The following is a 17078-nucleotide window of genomic DNA, read 5'->3' on the forward strand; positions in this document are numbered from 1 at the left end:
TTTATGTTTTAGTAAAAACACACTATTTTTTTTAACCCCATCGCTGCTAGGCCTCCCCCCCCCCCCCTCCCTTCCCCCCCCTTCCCCTCTTCCCCCTCTTCCCCTCTTCTCCTTGCTAAGCCTATTTTTGGCTATTTATGGTACTTCGCGCTTAGGCCCATGTACCTTTTTGACCACATAATGTATCTACGCCAAATTCGTGTCCTTTTCTTCCAACATCACGGGGATTCTAAAGGGCTTGTGGATTCCCCTGGAGGGGACCCAGAAATTAGCTACAGCTACATTTGGTTTTTCTGGGGGAGAAATGGGAAAAAAGTGCTGCAAATTAAAGTGTCTGTTTTTTTCCCTGTTAATGGTATCAACAAAGGGTTTGTGGGGCTGAAATCACCATTTTCCCAGCTTTCAGGGACTGGCAGAATTTTGTCAGAAAACCAAAAACTTTTATACAGTTTTGGCATGTTACTGGGACATATCCTATTATTGCTATTGTTTGTGCTTTCAACTTTATTCCAGTTAAAGGTAGAAATGGGTATGAAAGCAATAATGGATTCTGGAAAGCTATACATTTTAGAAAAGTAGACAAAATTCTAAATTCAGCAAGGGGTCATTTGTGTAGATCCTTCAAGGTTTCTTTATAGAAACTAACAGTTGAAAATAGTTAAAATTGAAAATGAATTGAAATAAACAGCCATTTGGGCCAACGTTTTCACATGTAACTTCTTCTAATTATGAAAGATGTTTGAGAGCAATATACCGTTACATATGCTGGACCTTTCTGGTTGTGGGGCTATATAGGACTTGTAGGTTCACCAAGAACCCAACGAACCCAGAGCCAATAACTGAGCAGTGTCTTGCAATGTTTTTTTTATTATGTACCGGGTATATAGCAATTCATTTGGGAAAATGTATGCAGTGAAAAATCAGGATGAAAGACACCTATGTATTTCTGAAACTGGAACAAAATTTAGAGTTTAGAAACAGTAGCTATTTTCAAATTTCCTAAATTCAGTACCCATACTAGCATGAGAATTATAGGACCTCTTTCAAAGTGACTTCTCTTTTACACATTGTCTTTCATTTGGAAGGCAGTAATGCATTGAAAGTCAATAGGTAATAACAGTTGCTCTAAGAATCTGTGTTACCCTAAGTCTCCCGATAAAAGTGGTACCTCAATTGTGTGGGTAGGACTAGTGCCAGCAACAGGAAACTGCTCAAAACGCAACTTGGACACACTTCATTTTCACAGTGAAAACTGACCCTTTTTTTAAAAGTGCCTAGCTGTAGATTTTGAACCCTAACTCTGCCGGCACCTAGGGAAACCTAGCATACCTACACATTTTTTAGAACTAGACACCCAGGGGAATACAGGATGGGGTGACTTGTCTGGCTCTCACCAGGTTCTGTCACTCAGAATCCCTTGCAAATCTCAAACTTTGTCAAACAAACACATTTTCCTCATTTTTCTGTGGTGGAAAGTTCTGTAATCTGCATGGATCCACAAAATTCCACCCATCCCGCATTCCCTAAAGTCTTCCGCGAAAAATGGTACCTAACTTGTGTGGGTAGGCCTAGTGCCCGTGACAGGAAACGACCCAAAACGCAACGTGGACACACCACAAGTTTTACAGTGAAAACCGACCCTTTTTTTGCAAAGTGTCTAGCTGTAGATTTTGAACCCTAGCTGTGCCGACACCCAAGAAAACATACATTTTTGAAAACTAGACACCCAGGGGAATCCAGGATGGGGTGACTTGACTGGCTCTCACCAGGTTCTGTTACCCAGAATCCCTTGCAAACCTCAAACATTCTGGGCAGCCCCCAACCCTACGTATATGTATATAAAAAAAATCCCTGGGGCCTTGTGGGCTTTGAGGGGGGCAGATAAGGGGCTATTGCCCTATCTGCCTCGGGGGGGGGGGCAGAAAGTCTGTACCATTTTTTTGTTGGGTGGGGGCATTAGCAGGCCTATTCTGGGCAGCCCTCACCCCTATGTATCAAAAAAACTCCAAACAAACCTGGTGCTTAGTGGGCTTTCTGCCCCCCCGGGGGGCAGATCAGGGGCTATTGCCCCATTTGCCTCCTGGGGGGCAGAAAGTCTTGTTTGCCTTCTTTGGGGGGTAGGGTGGGGGCATTGGGATGCCTATTCTGGGCAGCCCCCACCCCAGGCCCATTGAAAAATAATCCCTGGCGTCTAAGGTGCTTTCTGCCCCTCCAGGTGGGCATATTGGGGGCTACTGTCCCCATCTCCTCCCCAGGGGGGCAGAAAGACTAGCTGTGCCAAAAATCTATGGGGGAGCAAAGGCCTTTGCCCAAGGGGCCAGTCCCCCCTCCCTGCTGCTAGTGGGTGGATCCCTGCTTGGGGATTGCCCTTCTGGGGTGATCCCAAGCAGGGATCCACTTGGAAAGGGGAGATTCTCCCCTTTCCAACGATACCTCTCCCATGTGTTTCTGTGCTCGGGTGCTGAGATAGCCCCACAAGCTCCAAAACAGTGAAACTGAAACTAAGTTTCAGTTTAGCTTTTTTGTTGCAGGCCTGCACTGGCTCCCCATCAACAAAAGGATCACCTTCAAGCTCCTCATCCACGCACACAAAGCACTGCACAACACCGGACCCACCTACCTCAACAACCGACTCAGCTTCCACACCCCCACCAGAAGCCTCTGCTCAGCCAACCTCGCCCTCGCCACAGTCCCCCGCATCCGGTAAACCTGCTGGCCTTCAGAAGACTCCTCAGCGCTTTACAAATGCAGTGATTGATTGATTGAATGACGATTGCACGCCATGCGTGTGATCGTCATTTTAAGGAAAACCAAAAATAGTCATCTGGAGGTTAGGTAGGCAATTCCCCACCTCCCAAGGCAAAAAAAAGGGAAATCGCTCTGCTGTCTGCAGCAGAGGGATTTTCTGAGCCTGTACTCATGACGGAATGAGCACCCAAAGGGTTCATCTTATTTTATTTGCCTTTTTCAAAACAAGCAAGGAATAAATCAACTTGGTGCTCAACAGTGCCATTTACATTTGATTGGATCAGATTATCTGTGCAATAACATTGCTACAAGTGCATCAAAAACACACAACCAGTCAATCAGACAACACCTTCTACAACGCCTCCGGGACTGACAGCAGATATCTAGTACAGAGGCCTTAAATGTCTTTTGGCCTTGAGGATCATGCTAGCTTTCCGCATATAGATCCAGTTTTTCCCTGCAGTGTGTCTGATCCGAGAGCCACTGCAGTTTGGTGGGCAATGCTCATTTGCCGGAGTGCAGAGAAACTCTCTGCTTTGCAAGCAACAGGGCCACTGCCACAAACATTTGATTGGCCATTTGCAAGCCTTTGACCATTCCCCATAAACACACTCCAGGGCTACAGTCCACCTGCTCCAACACCATAGCTGCTAGAGCCTCTGTAATTTGAGTCCAGAATCTCCTTACAGGAGCACGCAACCAGGCCAGACGCTTAAAATCCACGTCTGGTGTTACACATCGCTTACAGTTCGCATCCCCCCCTCAGACCACATTTGCACAACTTAACAGGTGTATAAGAATTGGTGTAGATACTTAAAGTGTATGATGCGCAAGTTACAGTTGGATGTAAGCATACTAACCTGTGTGCAGCAAAAGTCCCAATCAACCTTTTCCAGCGGCCTATCAAGTACTTCATTCCATTTATCCAGCGCTCAATCTGGGGTTGTTGGTCTATCTGTGCTCAACATATAGTTTAGAGATCAGACTCCAGTGCGTGGTACTAAGGCGCAAGTTTGCAGCACTCAAAGTGTAGGGGATTCTCCAGGTAATTGGGGCCAGAACTCGTGTAGGGCAGCTCTAAGGTCATAGTATTTGAATGTCAGTAGTGGGGAATACCGCTGTGTGTGTGTGAGATGTTGTTGAGGACTGCGAAATTGCCATTATGGTAGGCATCTCCCTTGGTTTTTAGCCCAGCTCGTCCAAGCAGTCCGAGCGCTGAATACTCCTCTGTGAATGATATGGCAGGGTGAAACTGCAGTGGGAGTGCTGTCGCATATAGAGGGGTCTTGTCAGCCCACTTTCTGAGGGCCTGCCAAGCTTTCGTTGTGGAGTGGACCATGTTGATTTCAGATCGTGTCAAACCCTCGCGTTTGTGGCAGTATAACCTGGAGTGGAAGGAGGTAAACATCATCATGCTCCAGTGCAAGGTGTGGCGCATAATCATATGTGGCATTCCAATAGTGATCAAATTGGGCCTGGGCTCATAAATAATATAGTTATAAGGCCCATGCCAGTGTTTTAAAAAAGTGTTGAGGTAGTACAAGGGGAATATTAAAAAAAAGATATAGAAACTTGGGCAGTATCACCTTTTCATGACGGCTATCCTGTCAGCTAAAGACAGCAGCAGCCTAGACCACCTGGAGACCTGATCTTCGAATTTTGAAATGGCCCTACCATAATTGTATCATATCACTAGTTACGGCTCATTATGGATCCATACTCCCAGATATTTTACAAGGTCTGTGCTGCACACCAAGGAAAATTGGTTAAGTCCACTAGAGTACTGGACATCACGGGGAATATGACCGACTTTGACCAGTTCATACTTGGACACAAGTATCATTCAAACCTGATATACTCCTGAATTTCAGGTGACAAGTGTGTAGGAGGGTCCCTGACGCACAATGCCATATCGTCCGCATATAGGGAGATACTAAGGGGATGCAGCCAATGATGTGGTGCGAAAGCAGCCTGTTGTTGTTTGATCATCCATGTTAGTGGCTTCAGTGTTACAGCAAATAATAATGGTGACAGAGTGTACCCCTGTCGAGCACTCCTATGGATAGGGACCCCCTCAGATTTGCTAACATTAATACGCAGCCAGGCCACCAGGTTAGTGTATAGCATACAAATCTATCTCAGTAATGCCACCAGAATTCCCAAACAGGCCATTATTGTAAACAATTCAATGGAATCAAAAGCTTAGGCGGCATCCAATAGGACTGCTGCTGCCTGCAGTGGGGGATTCAGCTGGTGGAATAATGCTAAGAGGGTCACAGATTTTGTGTAGTGGAATGGGCTGGTATGAAGCTGGACTGGTCCGTCCACACCAGATTGGGGAGTAATGGCTGGAGCCGAGTCGCCGATCTCTTTGACTAGGATCTTTGCATCAGTGTTGATAAAGAACAGTGGTCTGTACGACTCATAGTACTCCACCACTTTGTCAGGCTTCAGCAGTGCAACAATTAGAGCCTCTGGCAGTGAAGGGGGTAATGTCTGCTTAGTGTATGCTTCGTCATACAGGGTGAGTAGGTGTGGTGCAAGAAGGTCGGAGAATTCTTTATAGAACTCACCTGTTAGACCATCTAGGCCTGGAGCTTTACCATTAGAGAGTGATCGGATGGCATCCTGGACTTCCTCAAGTGTAATAGGTTGCTACCATATATTCTTGCTGTCTGAGGGACTGCCATACCAGGGCCACATCCCCAAGGTCATCTCCTATCTCAGCATCCATAATGTTCAATACCCTCTGTGGTAGTGGCCCTCACTATGCTTGCTTGCTACCACGGTGATTGCAGCTTCACCGTCAAGCTACGTCCCGAGCATCCACCCTCCCCATATGTCCTACCAGTGTGTCGCTTAGATAAAAAGTGTAGTTCCTGTGTAGCTAACTCATTAAAAGTGGTGATTTTGCTTCTGAATGGCAGCAGGGCTGGCAGGGAGAGGGTTAACTTCATAGCCATTGTCTAGAAATCACAATATGTCCTCAATATTTTGCAATTGTGTTCGTATTGACCTCAACACTCCTGCCTTTGTGCTAAAGATAAAGCACACACCTCTGATTGTGACCATGAAAGCCTTCCATAGTGTATCCGTTCCTTCCACAGAGCCGACATTCTTGGGAGGGAGTATGGGTGGGGGTTGAGATCACTAAATTTACGGGTGCATGGTCAAATAGAGTCTTAGGCAGGTATGTGACCTCTGTCATTCAAGCACATATCTTTGGGGATACCAACCCGTAATCTACTCAAGACCATGACTCATGTGCAAAGGAGGTGAAAATTCCTTCCTGCTGAGACTGATTTTGGAGGCTCCATATTTCCACAATCCCATTTTCTTCCTTGCTATCCCGTATAACCCTGGCAGAGTGCTTAACATGCTAATCTGTCGTGGCCAAACGCTCCAGCGTGGGCTCTAAATATGTGCTTAGATCCCCCTTATATAATAACCATCAGTGGAAAGGTGTGAATTTGGCGCCAAAGTGTCATATAAAAACCAGGATCGTCCACGCTGTATTGACCAATAGAAGCGCATTTAAGTAATCATTTGCTGCTGTAGAAGGAGAGCTAAGAGGTAAGTGTTATATATAGCCCATCCTAACTAAAGAATATGGTTACAATAAAGTAACTTTCCCATTTGTTTTTTTCATTGGTAATTTGTGGGCTTTGCTATTTGGTCATCGTCTAGTAGAGCTTAAACATCTTAACCTTAATTTTACAGACCCATCCAACACAAACCGCATTCTTATCCAGCGTTGATCTTCACACGCATTGCTCCTATCAGTTAATGTTGCCGGAAGCCGTCGCTATTGTTTGCTCTCCAAAACACAAAGAGTAAGTGCCTTTCTTTCCAGAATCTTTGCCTTATACCTGGCCTTGCACTGACACCCTCACCTTGTTTTTTTAATAACGTTTGTACAACTTCTGAGGGTAAAGCACGAGAACGTTTGATTTTTTTTTTTTCTCCTTACCACTATATACCAAGAAAGTGTTACTAATACACAACAACTTTGTTGACCAAACTTGTGCATGAACCATGTTATAAAGAAGGTATTTTCTTACATTAAGTGCCCACTATACAAATCGTTTTGTACAGGTAATTTTAAACTAAGCGCACAGGAAAATGGTTATAGTTTCCGAATACATTTGGAAATATTGTGGATCACATATTCTTCTGAGCACTGGCAGAAATCCATTATTGTGTTAAGTTGTTCACAGTAATAAGTGTAGCTTTAGTGTTGGGCACCTCAGTTTATCTATGCAATTGGCAAGATTACAGACAGGCAAACTTTGTGGCTATTTACCTACATTTTTCCACAGCTATTCCCATGTTTCAAAACCAAGTATATCTACTCCTACAAAAAGACATCAGTCTTTCCAGGATGGAATTTATTTTTGCACCACATCTGTATTTCAGGGGACGTAGGGAAAGGTGTTTCTCTAGCTAAGAAAATATTTTTCATACTTAGAAATAGGAAGAAAAAGTTACATTCTCTAAATCACGTGTCTGCTATGCCTACTTATGAAGATTGTCCGATTTACCACAGAAGTAAGCATAAAAACTGTACAAATATGCATGGAAATGTATGATTTGCATAGGTTTCAATGTGTGTGCTTGGATTGTTTTGTGATTTGCTATCAGGGATGTAGCAATTTTTTTTTTCTTCATTATTCAGCCCCTAAGATGATATTCTGTAACTGTGTGCTAGGTATGGCATGCTGTGTTCTGATATCCAGTTATCAATGTAGATAATATATGGATAAGATTAACAATGCGCAACTCTAACTAAACCAAGCTTTGCAAAATCATTTCTCCTACATCCTGCATTTCTTCTGAATGTCAGTTTGTTGATTGCTGTCAGTAGATCCAATAGTATGATCATGCACGAGTGGCCTTGGTCCACCTAAACAAGTAAGTCATCCCTAGTGTTGTTGGAGGTGATTTGTATCACTTGGGTGAGCAGACACTAGGCTGAAAGTAGCTGAGTGATAATTGTGGCACCAGGTGAGACGAGAGCCGCAAGGACCTTGGCTGAGCTGGGTAGGACCAACAGAGATTGCAGTGCAAGTGTGCTAGGAAGGCTGGTTCTACCCTTTTTAGGTTGAGACTTGAGCCAGCATGCATGCGCTGATGAGCGAAACTTATTGTAAACAAGTAAGTGAATAGAAGCTCCGCCCACTATCCGCCCATATTTGCAATTGGCTTGTGTCATTGTCTATCCTAAATACTGGCTTCTGATTCGTTGATAGGCTTGTTAGTCCTGCCTCAGTCCCGCCTCCTCTTCATTTGTCACCTCCGATGGCGACTGGCCCCTTTACTTCGGCTGTTACACGGGGCCTGTTATTTGGACTGTAAGCACTATTTTCTTTAATGAGGTTCTCATGACGTGTTTTGGTGCCTTCTTTTCCACCCCGCGTCCTCCCCCCCCCCCCCCCCCCAATTGTCCGTGCCTTTTTCCCCCGCCCTCCCATTATCCTTGCCTTTTTGTCACCCCCCGCCCTCCCTTTGTCCGTGCCTTCTTTTCCACCCCTCCCTCCCGTTGTCCGTGCCTTCTTTTCCACCCCTCCCTCCCTCCCAATGTCCTTGCCTTCTCCCCTCCCACCGCCCTCCCGATTTCCGTGCCTTCTCCCCCCTCCCGCCCTTTGTCGTGATGCCTACGATTTGTAATGTATTAGGTCTCGCGTAAATGCAAGACCTATTGCATTGCAAATGCTTGTTTTATGCTTGGAGTAGTAGTGATGTGCTTGAGTTTAGTGAGCTGTTCCAGTGACCAAAGTGGCGATGATGAGACGACAGATTTAGGTTGTCTACTTTGACTTCATGTGTCAGTTAAGGCATTGTTGGTTTGAGGACAGAATGGGTTTCGGTTACCTCAGCAGGTATTTATGTTGCCGATGACAGATCATCACCACTTGGTGTAACAGGTTTGGTGATCAGGGACCGTATGCTTGAGCATTCCTTGATTTAAAAACGAAAAGCTAAACAATCTTTGCCAGGCATCTGGTTGGAAAGGTGCCAGGATCTCGTGCTTTTTTCAGCTCACAGGCAATAGCTCTTTGGAAGCTCCTGGAATTCCTGCTGGATGGTAGTTTTTTTTATTTTTATCATGGCTAGCTTGCATACCTTATGGAGTATGCAGCAAGGTGCCAATTCTAAGGGAAGGGATCTTCACCGTTATATTTCTAGTTTTAGGCCTTGTGCATCTGTTGGCGTATATATCGGCAGAATATCAAGCATATGCTATTGATTTGTTCATCTGAAGTTTGAACAGGGCCAGCTGGTCAATGCTGGTTTTGATATCAATGATCAGTGTGACCAAGTTGGACATTGTTGTGTTAAAAAAGGCATTTAGGAAGGAACTGGGGTTGATATTATGTGAACCTGCCAATAAAGGTGAGGCTGGTATCCCTGGGCAATCGGATGAGATGGCTGTTGTCATTGTACCAAGAATTCAATAAATGGTGGGGAGACTTGCACATTTCCGCTTAGGGAACAGCAAGAGTGGCATTGCCCTAGCATGATTTCCATTTCTCTGCTGACAACATCTGATGTCTCAGCACACGCTGTGCTTACGGTGTCAGAGCAGATGAATTGGAACGTATCCCCCCCTGGTGCAACCATGGTGGTCCCCAACCTACAACCCTCCCTCTAGTGTCACGCCGGGTCCCAAGGATTTACAGTTTATCGGTCTTAGAACTCTTTATGCTAGGAAGGCAGAGAAAATGGACTCGCAGCCACTACTGTAAAATGGATGTATGACGTTACAACGCATACATTTACATCGCGGTACATTACGTCGCGGTTTTTACAACGCAAGTCGTTACAATGACTTGCGTTGGAGGGCGCTGGACTTAGGAGTAGTATAATTTACTATTCCAACTCCTGTCTACGTACAGTAGGGAAGGTGTTGGATAGTAAATTATACTATTCCTTGTCCTAGAGCGCCATCTAGCGCAAGTCGTTGTAACGACTTGCGTTGTAAAAAGGGCGATGTAATGGCATCGCGATGTAATCCCCGTGTTGTAAACGATGTTTCCCCTGTAAAATAGGTGATAAATTGTCCCCTGCTACCATTTGCAAGTGCAGTGCTAGAATTCTCAATCAGGGCTGCTCACAGAGGCCGAACTTTATATTGAACAGATTGCAAACACTGTTAGATTTGTTACTCGTCAAAAAAGGTTTGGTCAGGCCTTGGTAGACAAGCCTTGATACAAAATAATAGAGGAGCAAGGGAATAGACTCCAGTCACCCTCAACTAATGCAGTATAACATCAGTAAAAACAGTCCTACAGACACTGATGTTTTTCAATACAGCTGCCCAACAGATACTAAAGAGACTCAGAATTGATGACTGCTCTCCATAGAATAAAAGTATTGAGAGTAATGTGTGTATGTTTTTCTATTACCTGCAGGTAGTATCAGAGAGACACCTGGCGGGTGCAATACAGGCATGTGGGTCAATAGTACACCACAGTACCCAATACAAAGCCTTAACAACCTGCTGTTAAAACCTCAGTACAATGAGATTTAAAATGAGAGGGAGACTGAACGACGAGAAGTATCAATGTCTTGAGGAATAATTCTTCAAACCGTCTTAGTACATAGTCATACTTACTTCAGATAAACCAGACACACAATGACTTGTCCTACACTGTCATATTTTACATGCTTTATGTTGTGTTATTTTGGTGTGATATGGGACTTGATGTTATGGTATGTTTTGTCATGGTATGGTTTGTTGATGTAGAGTATACCCTCTTGGAGCTTCTTGACACTCAAGCCAACTCATCAGACAGACATAACCTCTCTCTTTTCAGAAACCAATGTATATCTCCATCTAAAACAAAGGATGTTAAAATTACCATCAACCTTTGCAGTGGTTTGACTGAAAGTGTAAATCAGGTTGACATCAATACTAGTGGCTCCTTTCATTCTACCAAGCCTTTATAAAGTGTCTAGCGACTACCTCTTCTAGATCCATGGATCCACAGACATTTGAGATCTCTAATCTTTCCAACAGAAACTCACAAGGGCGTTATTGCTTGATTTCAATTGCTGACAGTGTAAGAAAAATGGGTGAAACTGGAAGAATGTGATGAACAGATATAGTGTTGTGTCATTAATGCAGCTAAATGAGGACATTGGCCCCAAATATTGAGTAAATCTGCAAGTGCGTTGTTGAGGGAGTTCCAAAAATGCATTTTTACATGGTGCTGATGTTGGGGAGTAGCTACGTCTGCCGCATCTGTCATTAAGTAGGCATCATTCAGCACCCTTGGACTACTCTATGTTGCACTGAAGTGGACGTTGCCAGTATACTGTGTTTAAGGCTTCATTTCATCCAGGGGCCTATATCATGTGAAATAGCTTACTAGTTCTGTCTGTGCCTTGAGAACCTTCAATTGGATGTGCCCAGCTCAGAAAGGGACAGCACATGATATTACACCAAATTAGGCACTTTCCCCAGTGCAGACACACAACTGCGCCTCGACTGGGGACAGCACCGCTATGAAATCTGCCTACAGGCTGGAAACTGCTGGACCATCTTTCACTTCAGAGGGACCAGCAGCACACTGAGGAGAAAACAGGTATACTTCCAGAAGAAGGTGCAATGAGTGACTGGACCTGCCTATGAAGGAATACCCTGGGTCTTGAGGGTCTCTGGAGCCCCATGCTCTTTCCGGTGGTGCATCTTCAGGGTGCACTAGCAGTGGGCCAGCTCATATGTGGTGAACAATCATTTTGCTTGCTGAACGCCTCTTTTCCCCTGCACCAATAAGGCCGGTCTCGGGGGGGGGGGAGGGGGAACTGCTCCCTGATTTTCCTGGGCCCTTCCACATGCAAATAACCCATAATACAAAGTGCCCATAAATAGGCACAAGTAGCCAATGTATCCCCAGGGCACTTTCTGTTATAGACCCCAGACCAGCTCCATTTACAATGTAAATATACTCTTGGTTTCCATTACGCAATATTGTTAAAACGGTTTGACATTGAAGGGCAAATGTCATATTATGATGGCATTTTTATTTTAAGTCATACACTTATTTGAAATTCAAGAACCTCATCGTCCATATTGTCATGTAGTCCTGTTTCTCTGCACTTAATCAAATATACAGAACTATGGTCTGCCTTTGAATATTATTCTAAAATCACTAAAATTTTCTGAGATTTTAGTGGAAATGTTTGTGGGGCAATGTGCGATGGTTCAAAACAGAAGCAAGAAAGGTCTGCATAATTACAGCTCAGCCTGAAAAAAATCAGAATTTTCCTCCCCAGGAATTTTGGGGATTCACAGAGAATCCCAAGACTACTTCTGGAAAGCTGTGTCACATATTTCTGTGAGTAGTCAATGCACCAAGTTTCTAAATGCAGAATTTGCAACAAAGTGGAAAATTCCACACAAGTAAATGACATGAAAATTGCCCACACATTTTTTTCTATACCCTCGCGCCTCTGTTAAATCCCACAATGAGTTCTGCGCACTTTTCCAGACCAGAACATGCACAAATTGTGAATATATACCAACATGAGTTTTAGGGTCTATATTGCAAAATGCAGGGTCCCCAAAGTCCACAGAGCACTAGCTAGTCCTTAATTGCAACTGATGTTTGCAGATTGTGCCAACTGACACTCCATTTTAGGGAACTGCACTCCCTTTTCCGCTTCAGATTTTGATCCAGAGCTAACAAGTGTAAACCCACAAGGGAGAGAACGAGGAGGAAAAAGACGTAAAAACTGTGGCAAAGGGAGAAAGAGATGAAAAAGAACCTGAAGCAGTGAGATAATGGGACAGGCTGCGTCTGGTGGCGGAATAAAGAGGTATTTGGCGGAACCAAGGCACTTTTCTATAGTAAAATCCCATAGTCCTGAGTCTGTATCAGGATATGGAAATTCATATGGCAAACTGCTTTGCACTCAATTGGAACTAAATTGAACAAAAATCCTTTGTGGGTCACCCTTCTTTTCAGATTTCTTTTATGGGAGTGACCCATTTGCTATCCTTCTGACATCACCTCTGTGAGAAATTGAGTTGTTGGTAGAGGAGGGTGTGAGCCCTTCTCTAGCAACTGACACATTTTTTGTTAGGGTGAACCACAGGAGTCCCTAAATTAAACTGTGTTTCACACTTTGGTAGCTTGGCACAAAAATAGTTAGGCTTAACTTAGAGGCAATGCATAAAGTATCTATGCAGCACTTAAACAGTATTAAAGTAAAAACACAACACAAGAAAAAGCTTACTCTAATTTCCAAAAATAGACTAAAATGTATTACATTGTTTGACACAAAAACAACAAATTCAATCAGTAGAACCGTAGATATGCAATTTCAAATAATTTAGGCAAGTGCAGCCTCTAAAAGCACAAAGCGCCACTGACCGTTATCTGGTCGTGCTAGACCAGGGGATAGTGACAAGTTTAGGCCGACCGTGATGGAGAACAGACAGATAAGATGAAAAAGGTACTTTCTCAAAGTCTGGCGCAAAGAGTTCAGTTCACCGTGGAGGAGGTTGCGAGGAGCAGGCCGAACGTTGAGGATGATCATCGCTGTAGCTTGAAGAGCAGGCTGGCCGTTGTGGATAGTCGTCGATGTAGCACAAAGATTCTGTCCGATATCGTAGATGGTAATTGCTGGATCTTCGTGTTGGCAGTCACTGTGAACTGTCAATGTTGTGGTGAGAAGTGCAGACCTCGTATTGCCAGTCATCACCAACGATCACTGTACCACGAAGAGTTGGGTCCACCGGAGCTTCATGTTCGCAATTATCACAGGTGGCAAGATCTGGGCACATTCGCAGTTGCGAAGAGCAAAAACTTTTAGATTTCTCCTTCTTCTTCAGAGAAATGCACTCTGATGCAACCAAGGGCCCAAGATCTGGGGAGGCGCCTTTTGAGGATCAGTGGCTTACTCTTGCAGAGCCAACAGGGCTCAGGCTGGTCCAGTTGCAGGACCAGACAACTCCAGTTGCAGCAGGTGAGCTGGGTAGTTTCGGGGAGGCCTCTGGAGCTTGTTATGTCCCTAAACAGGAGATCAGTCAGCTGACTTTTGGAGTCACTTCAGGTAGCCTGGGATGAAGGGAGCAGCTCTAGTATTTCTTATAAGACAGCAGGGCATGCCCCAGGCAACAGGGCAGTTCTGTGGCAGCAGGGCAGTCCTCCTTCTGTAGCATCCACAGGTCCATGAGTGTACTAAAGAGTTGATCTTAGGTTCCACAATTTATAACTGGTTCCAGCTTTAAAATAGGAGAAACTTCTAGACTTCAGCCCACATTATGGAATTTCTTTTCTTCCTTCACTAGTCCCAGGATGTCTAAAGTCACAAAAGGCTAGTTTGAAGTTATTTGTATGTGTGCGCTGAGACAGCTCCTTTGAAGTGCAAGTATGGTAGGTGACCACTTCGCCCCTCCCCTCAGGTCAGAATGGCCCATCCTTCCAATACCCTTTACCCCTTTGTGATTCTGTTTGGGAGGAATACACAAAGGCCAACTGCTAACTACACCTAGTCAAGGGACCCAGGATACAGGCTACAGGCATCAATGGTTAGGACAAGAAAATGCCAACTTTCTAAAAGTAGGGCATCAAACAACAAAGTGATGGATGGAATGCTTGAATTAATCCCTCCCACTGGTGATCGCTTAGGGCAGAATCCCAATCCATCGTTTTTCAACCACTATAGCACCTCGGTTTGCACCTAGCCATATGCTAATCAGCCTTGACCCTGCTCCAGTGGGAGGAGACCAGCGTGAACTGCCAATTCAAAAAGAGGTGGCATGGTGTGTAAAATAACGATAGAGAGGGATGCGGCCCCAGTAATTACCAGTGGCTGAAATTAAATCAAGCATTCCTTCCATCACTTTTTGTATACCTTAATATGTCGTCCTAATTGGCACCGAAGAGTTTGGAACAGCCTCAGCAAGAGTAATTCGAGAACATGAGAGCAAATTAGCTATGTTCCAATCTAAGATAGAAGATTTGGGAAACCGCCAATGTCGCAATAACTAAAGGGTCTTTGGCATCCTTGAAGGAAAAGAAGGGGTTGACCCCCAGCACTTTATGGTGAAGTTATTCATGAGAGCCTTCCCTGGTTTAGTGGACTGGGACGTGGATTCCCAAATTCAACATGCACATCGTCTACCATTGATCCATGATCCGACCAAAGCTAGACAGCTCTACCCATGGCCAATCCTGATCTATGTAGCAATTTTTTGCTCAGACAAGCAATTTACCTGAAAGCTTAATCTACAGCATCAATTGATATTGACTCGCTCTCTGTGTTTGTTCGATCGGTTTTCTGTAAACTAACCATGGATTAGTGATGAAAGCTACGTCAGATGATCAATCCATTGAAAGCAGTGGGCACATAAATCTTTCCTCAAGAGCTAGCTAGACTTTAGATTATCAAGTACAGTTGAACACAGATATGTTATACTGAGTCAGTCAATGGCAGGAGCAGTCTACTTTTTACTGGCTCGTGTCTTCTCATTTGTTTTGTGGGTGGAGGAGTCTGGTGGTAGGGCGTAGGGGCTGGGATCTCCAAAGTGCTGTCCAGACAACTGACAGCTCTAGGGGTGGGATGATCTTTTTACCAGACACGGGGGAGGCGGTAATTTTGAGGTAGAATTTTCTGTATAATTTTGGTTCTTGTTCAGGCACTTCACTTTGAGTTGGGTTTGCTAGTTTGTGGGGTTAAGCAAAGAATAATGAGTTGGAATTATCACAATGATCTATCTGAGTTGGTATCTAGGTATGTCACTTGGCAGTGTTTGAAATACAGGCTAGGCATTATTTGTATTAAAAGGTTTTTACATTGTCTAAGCTCAAGGTAATGTGTTGGAATGTTGCTGGCCTCAATCGCCCTCTTAAGCGACAATTAGTGAGGTAGGAGAGAGCATTATCAAAGCCACAGTTGCTGTGTTTACCTGAGACTCACCTAACTTATGAAGATCGATCTTTGCTGAAGCATCTTGGCTACAATATTGTTATAGGCACTAGTCAATCTGTATCCATTTGAGGGGTTGCTATACTCCGTGCTAGGCATTTAAAGTATAAGGTTCTCAAAACTACTTCTGATCCCAAGTGGAGGTAGGCAATTGCTCAGCTCATCATCTCCAGTAAGAAATACGTTGTTTGTACAGTATATGGCAAAAATACCAACGAACCAGGGATATTTGACTGACTGTGCTTAGAGCTGTTAGCTTGGGTGGGTGACCTAATATTAGTGGGTGATTTAATTGTGTAAAGAACTATGAAATAGATACCACCAACTTCTTTCCCCCCCTTAGTATGGTTTAAACAAGAACATCTATCCTAGAAATTGCCCGTTTGCATGCTTTAATGGATGTATGGTGGTTCCTTCATTCTCTAAGGCAAGGGTTCTCTCCCCACCCCATAAACTCTGCTCTAGAATCAATATGATCTTTATTGGGCCTCGGCTGGTTCAATATGCTAAAATGGAGGTCGGCCCCAAGATCACCTCCGATCATAACCCTGTTCTGTTCATGTTTCCACTAATTAGTAATGGCAGAGAGTGTCAGCAGTTCACGTTTCATCGCTATATCCTTTCTACTATTGCTTATATAACTCATCTATAGGGCTACTCAAGGAGTTCTTAACTTCCAGTTCTGGATCAGCTATTCTGCATATTGTATGGGGTGCCATGAAGGCATTCATTCAGGGTAACCTTGCAGTGCATTCTCGACCATAATAAATCAGAGCAAGAGGTGGTAATCCATCTGCACCAGCATCAGCATGCCCTAGCTGTTTGTCAGAAGCCCGGAGGAGCGAGCTATCTTGAGTTAGTGGAAAGTCAGTGTAACTGGATCGAGTATTCAGGGAGAGGGTTGCCACTAAGTATCATAAAAACTAAATGCTACAAAATGAATATGGGAAGAATGTTGTCCGAATATTAGCTCATAAGATTTCAGAGAGAAAATATCCAAACGTAATACAAAGTATAAAAGATAATGACAGTATTCTTCACTCTGGTTCTAAAACCGCTGCTTAGCAGTTTACTGCTTTTTATAAGGATAGCTACAGCCAGCCACAGCCAATTGGGTTTCTCAAAATATCTACAGGAAGGATGTTTACCTCGCCTGGATGAATGCCAGGCTGCGGCTCTGCAAGGAGATACCTCTGTGTCAGAAGTAGAGGCTGCCATTAGAGCTCTGCCACCTGGACAGGCCGCAGGGGAAGAAACCATTCCTCTAGAATTCTGTAAGTTATTCAACTAAATTCTTTTGCAGGAATTTATGAAGCTGGTGGACCATATAGGCAGAGAGATTCCTGCCTCATGGAACCTTACTAATGTTGTTTTTTTAAAGAAAGGTGAGC

At 44.2% G+C, this 17078-nt stretch overlaps 1 protein-coding gene across 4 annotated transcripts in view; it reads left to right on the forward strand.

Annotated features, from left to right (window-relative positions):
- The window catches only part of STAMBPL1 (STAM binding protein like 1), a 248774-nt gene that overhangs the window by 186316 nt on the left and 45380 nt on the right, over nucleotides 1-17078 (forward strand). For all 4 annotated transcript variants that reach the window (XM_085605611.1, XM_085605625.1, XM_085605633.1 and 1 more), the window contains one exon: nucleotides 6469-6581. In XM_085605611.1, the coding sequence (XP_085461737.1) occupies nucleotides 6469-6581 (113 nt within the window). The remainder of the gene's footprint in view (nucleotides 1-6468; nucleotides 6582-17078) is intronic.

The sequence above is a fragment of the Triturus cristatus genome, chromosome 1_2 (assembly GCF_964204655.1).
Source record: "Triturus cristatus chromosome 1_2, aTriCri1.1, whole genome shotgun sequence".
Classification (NCBI taxonomy): Eukaryota; Metazoa; Chordata; class Amphibia; order Caudata; family Salamandridae; genus Triturus; species Triturus cristatus.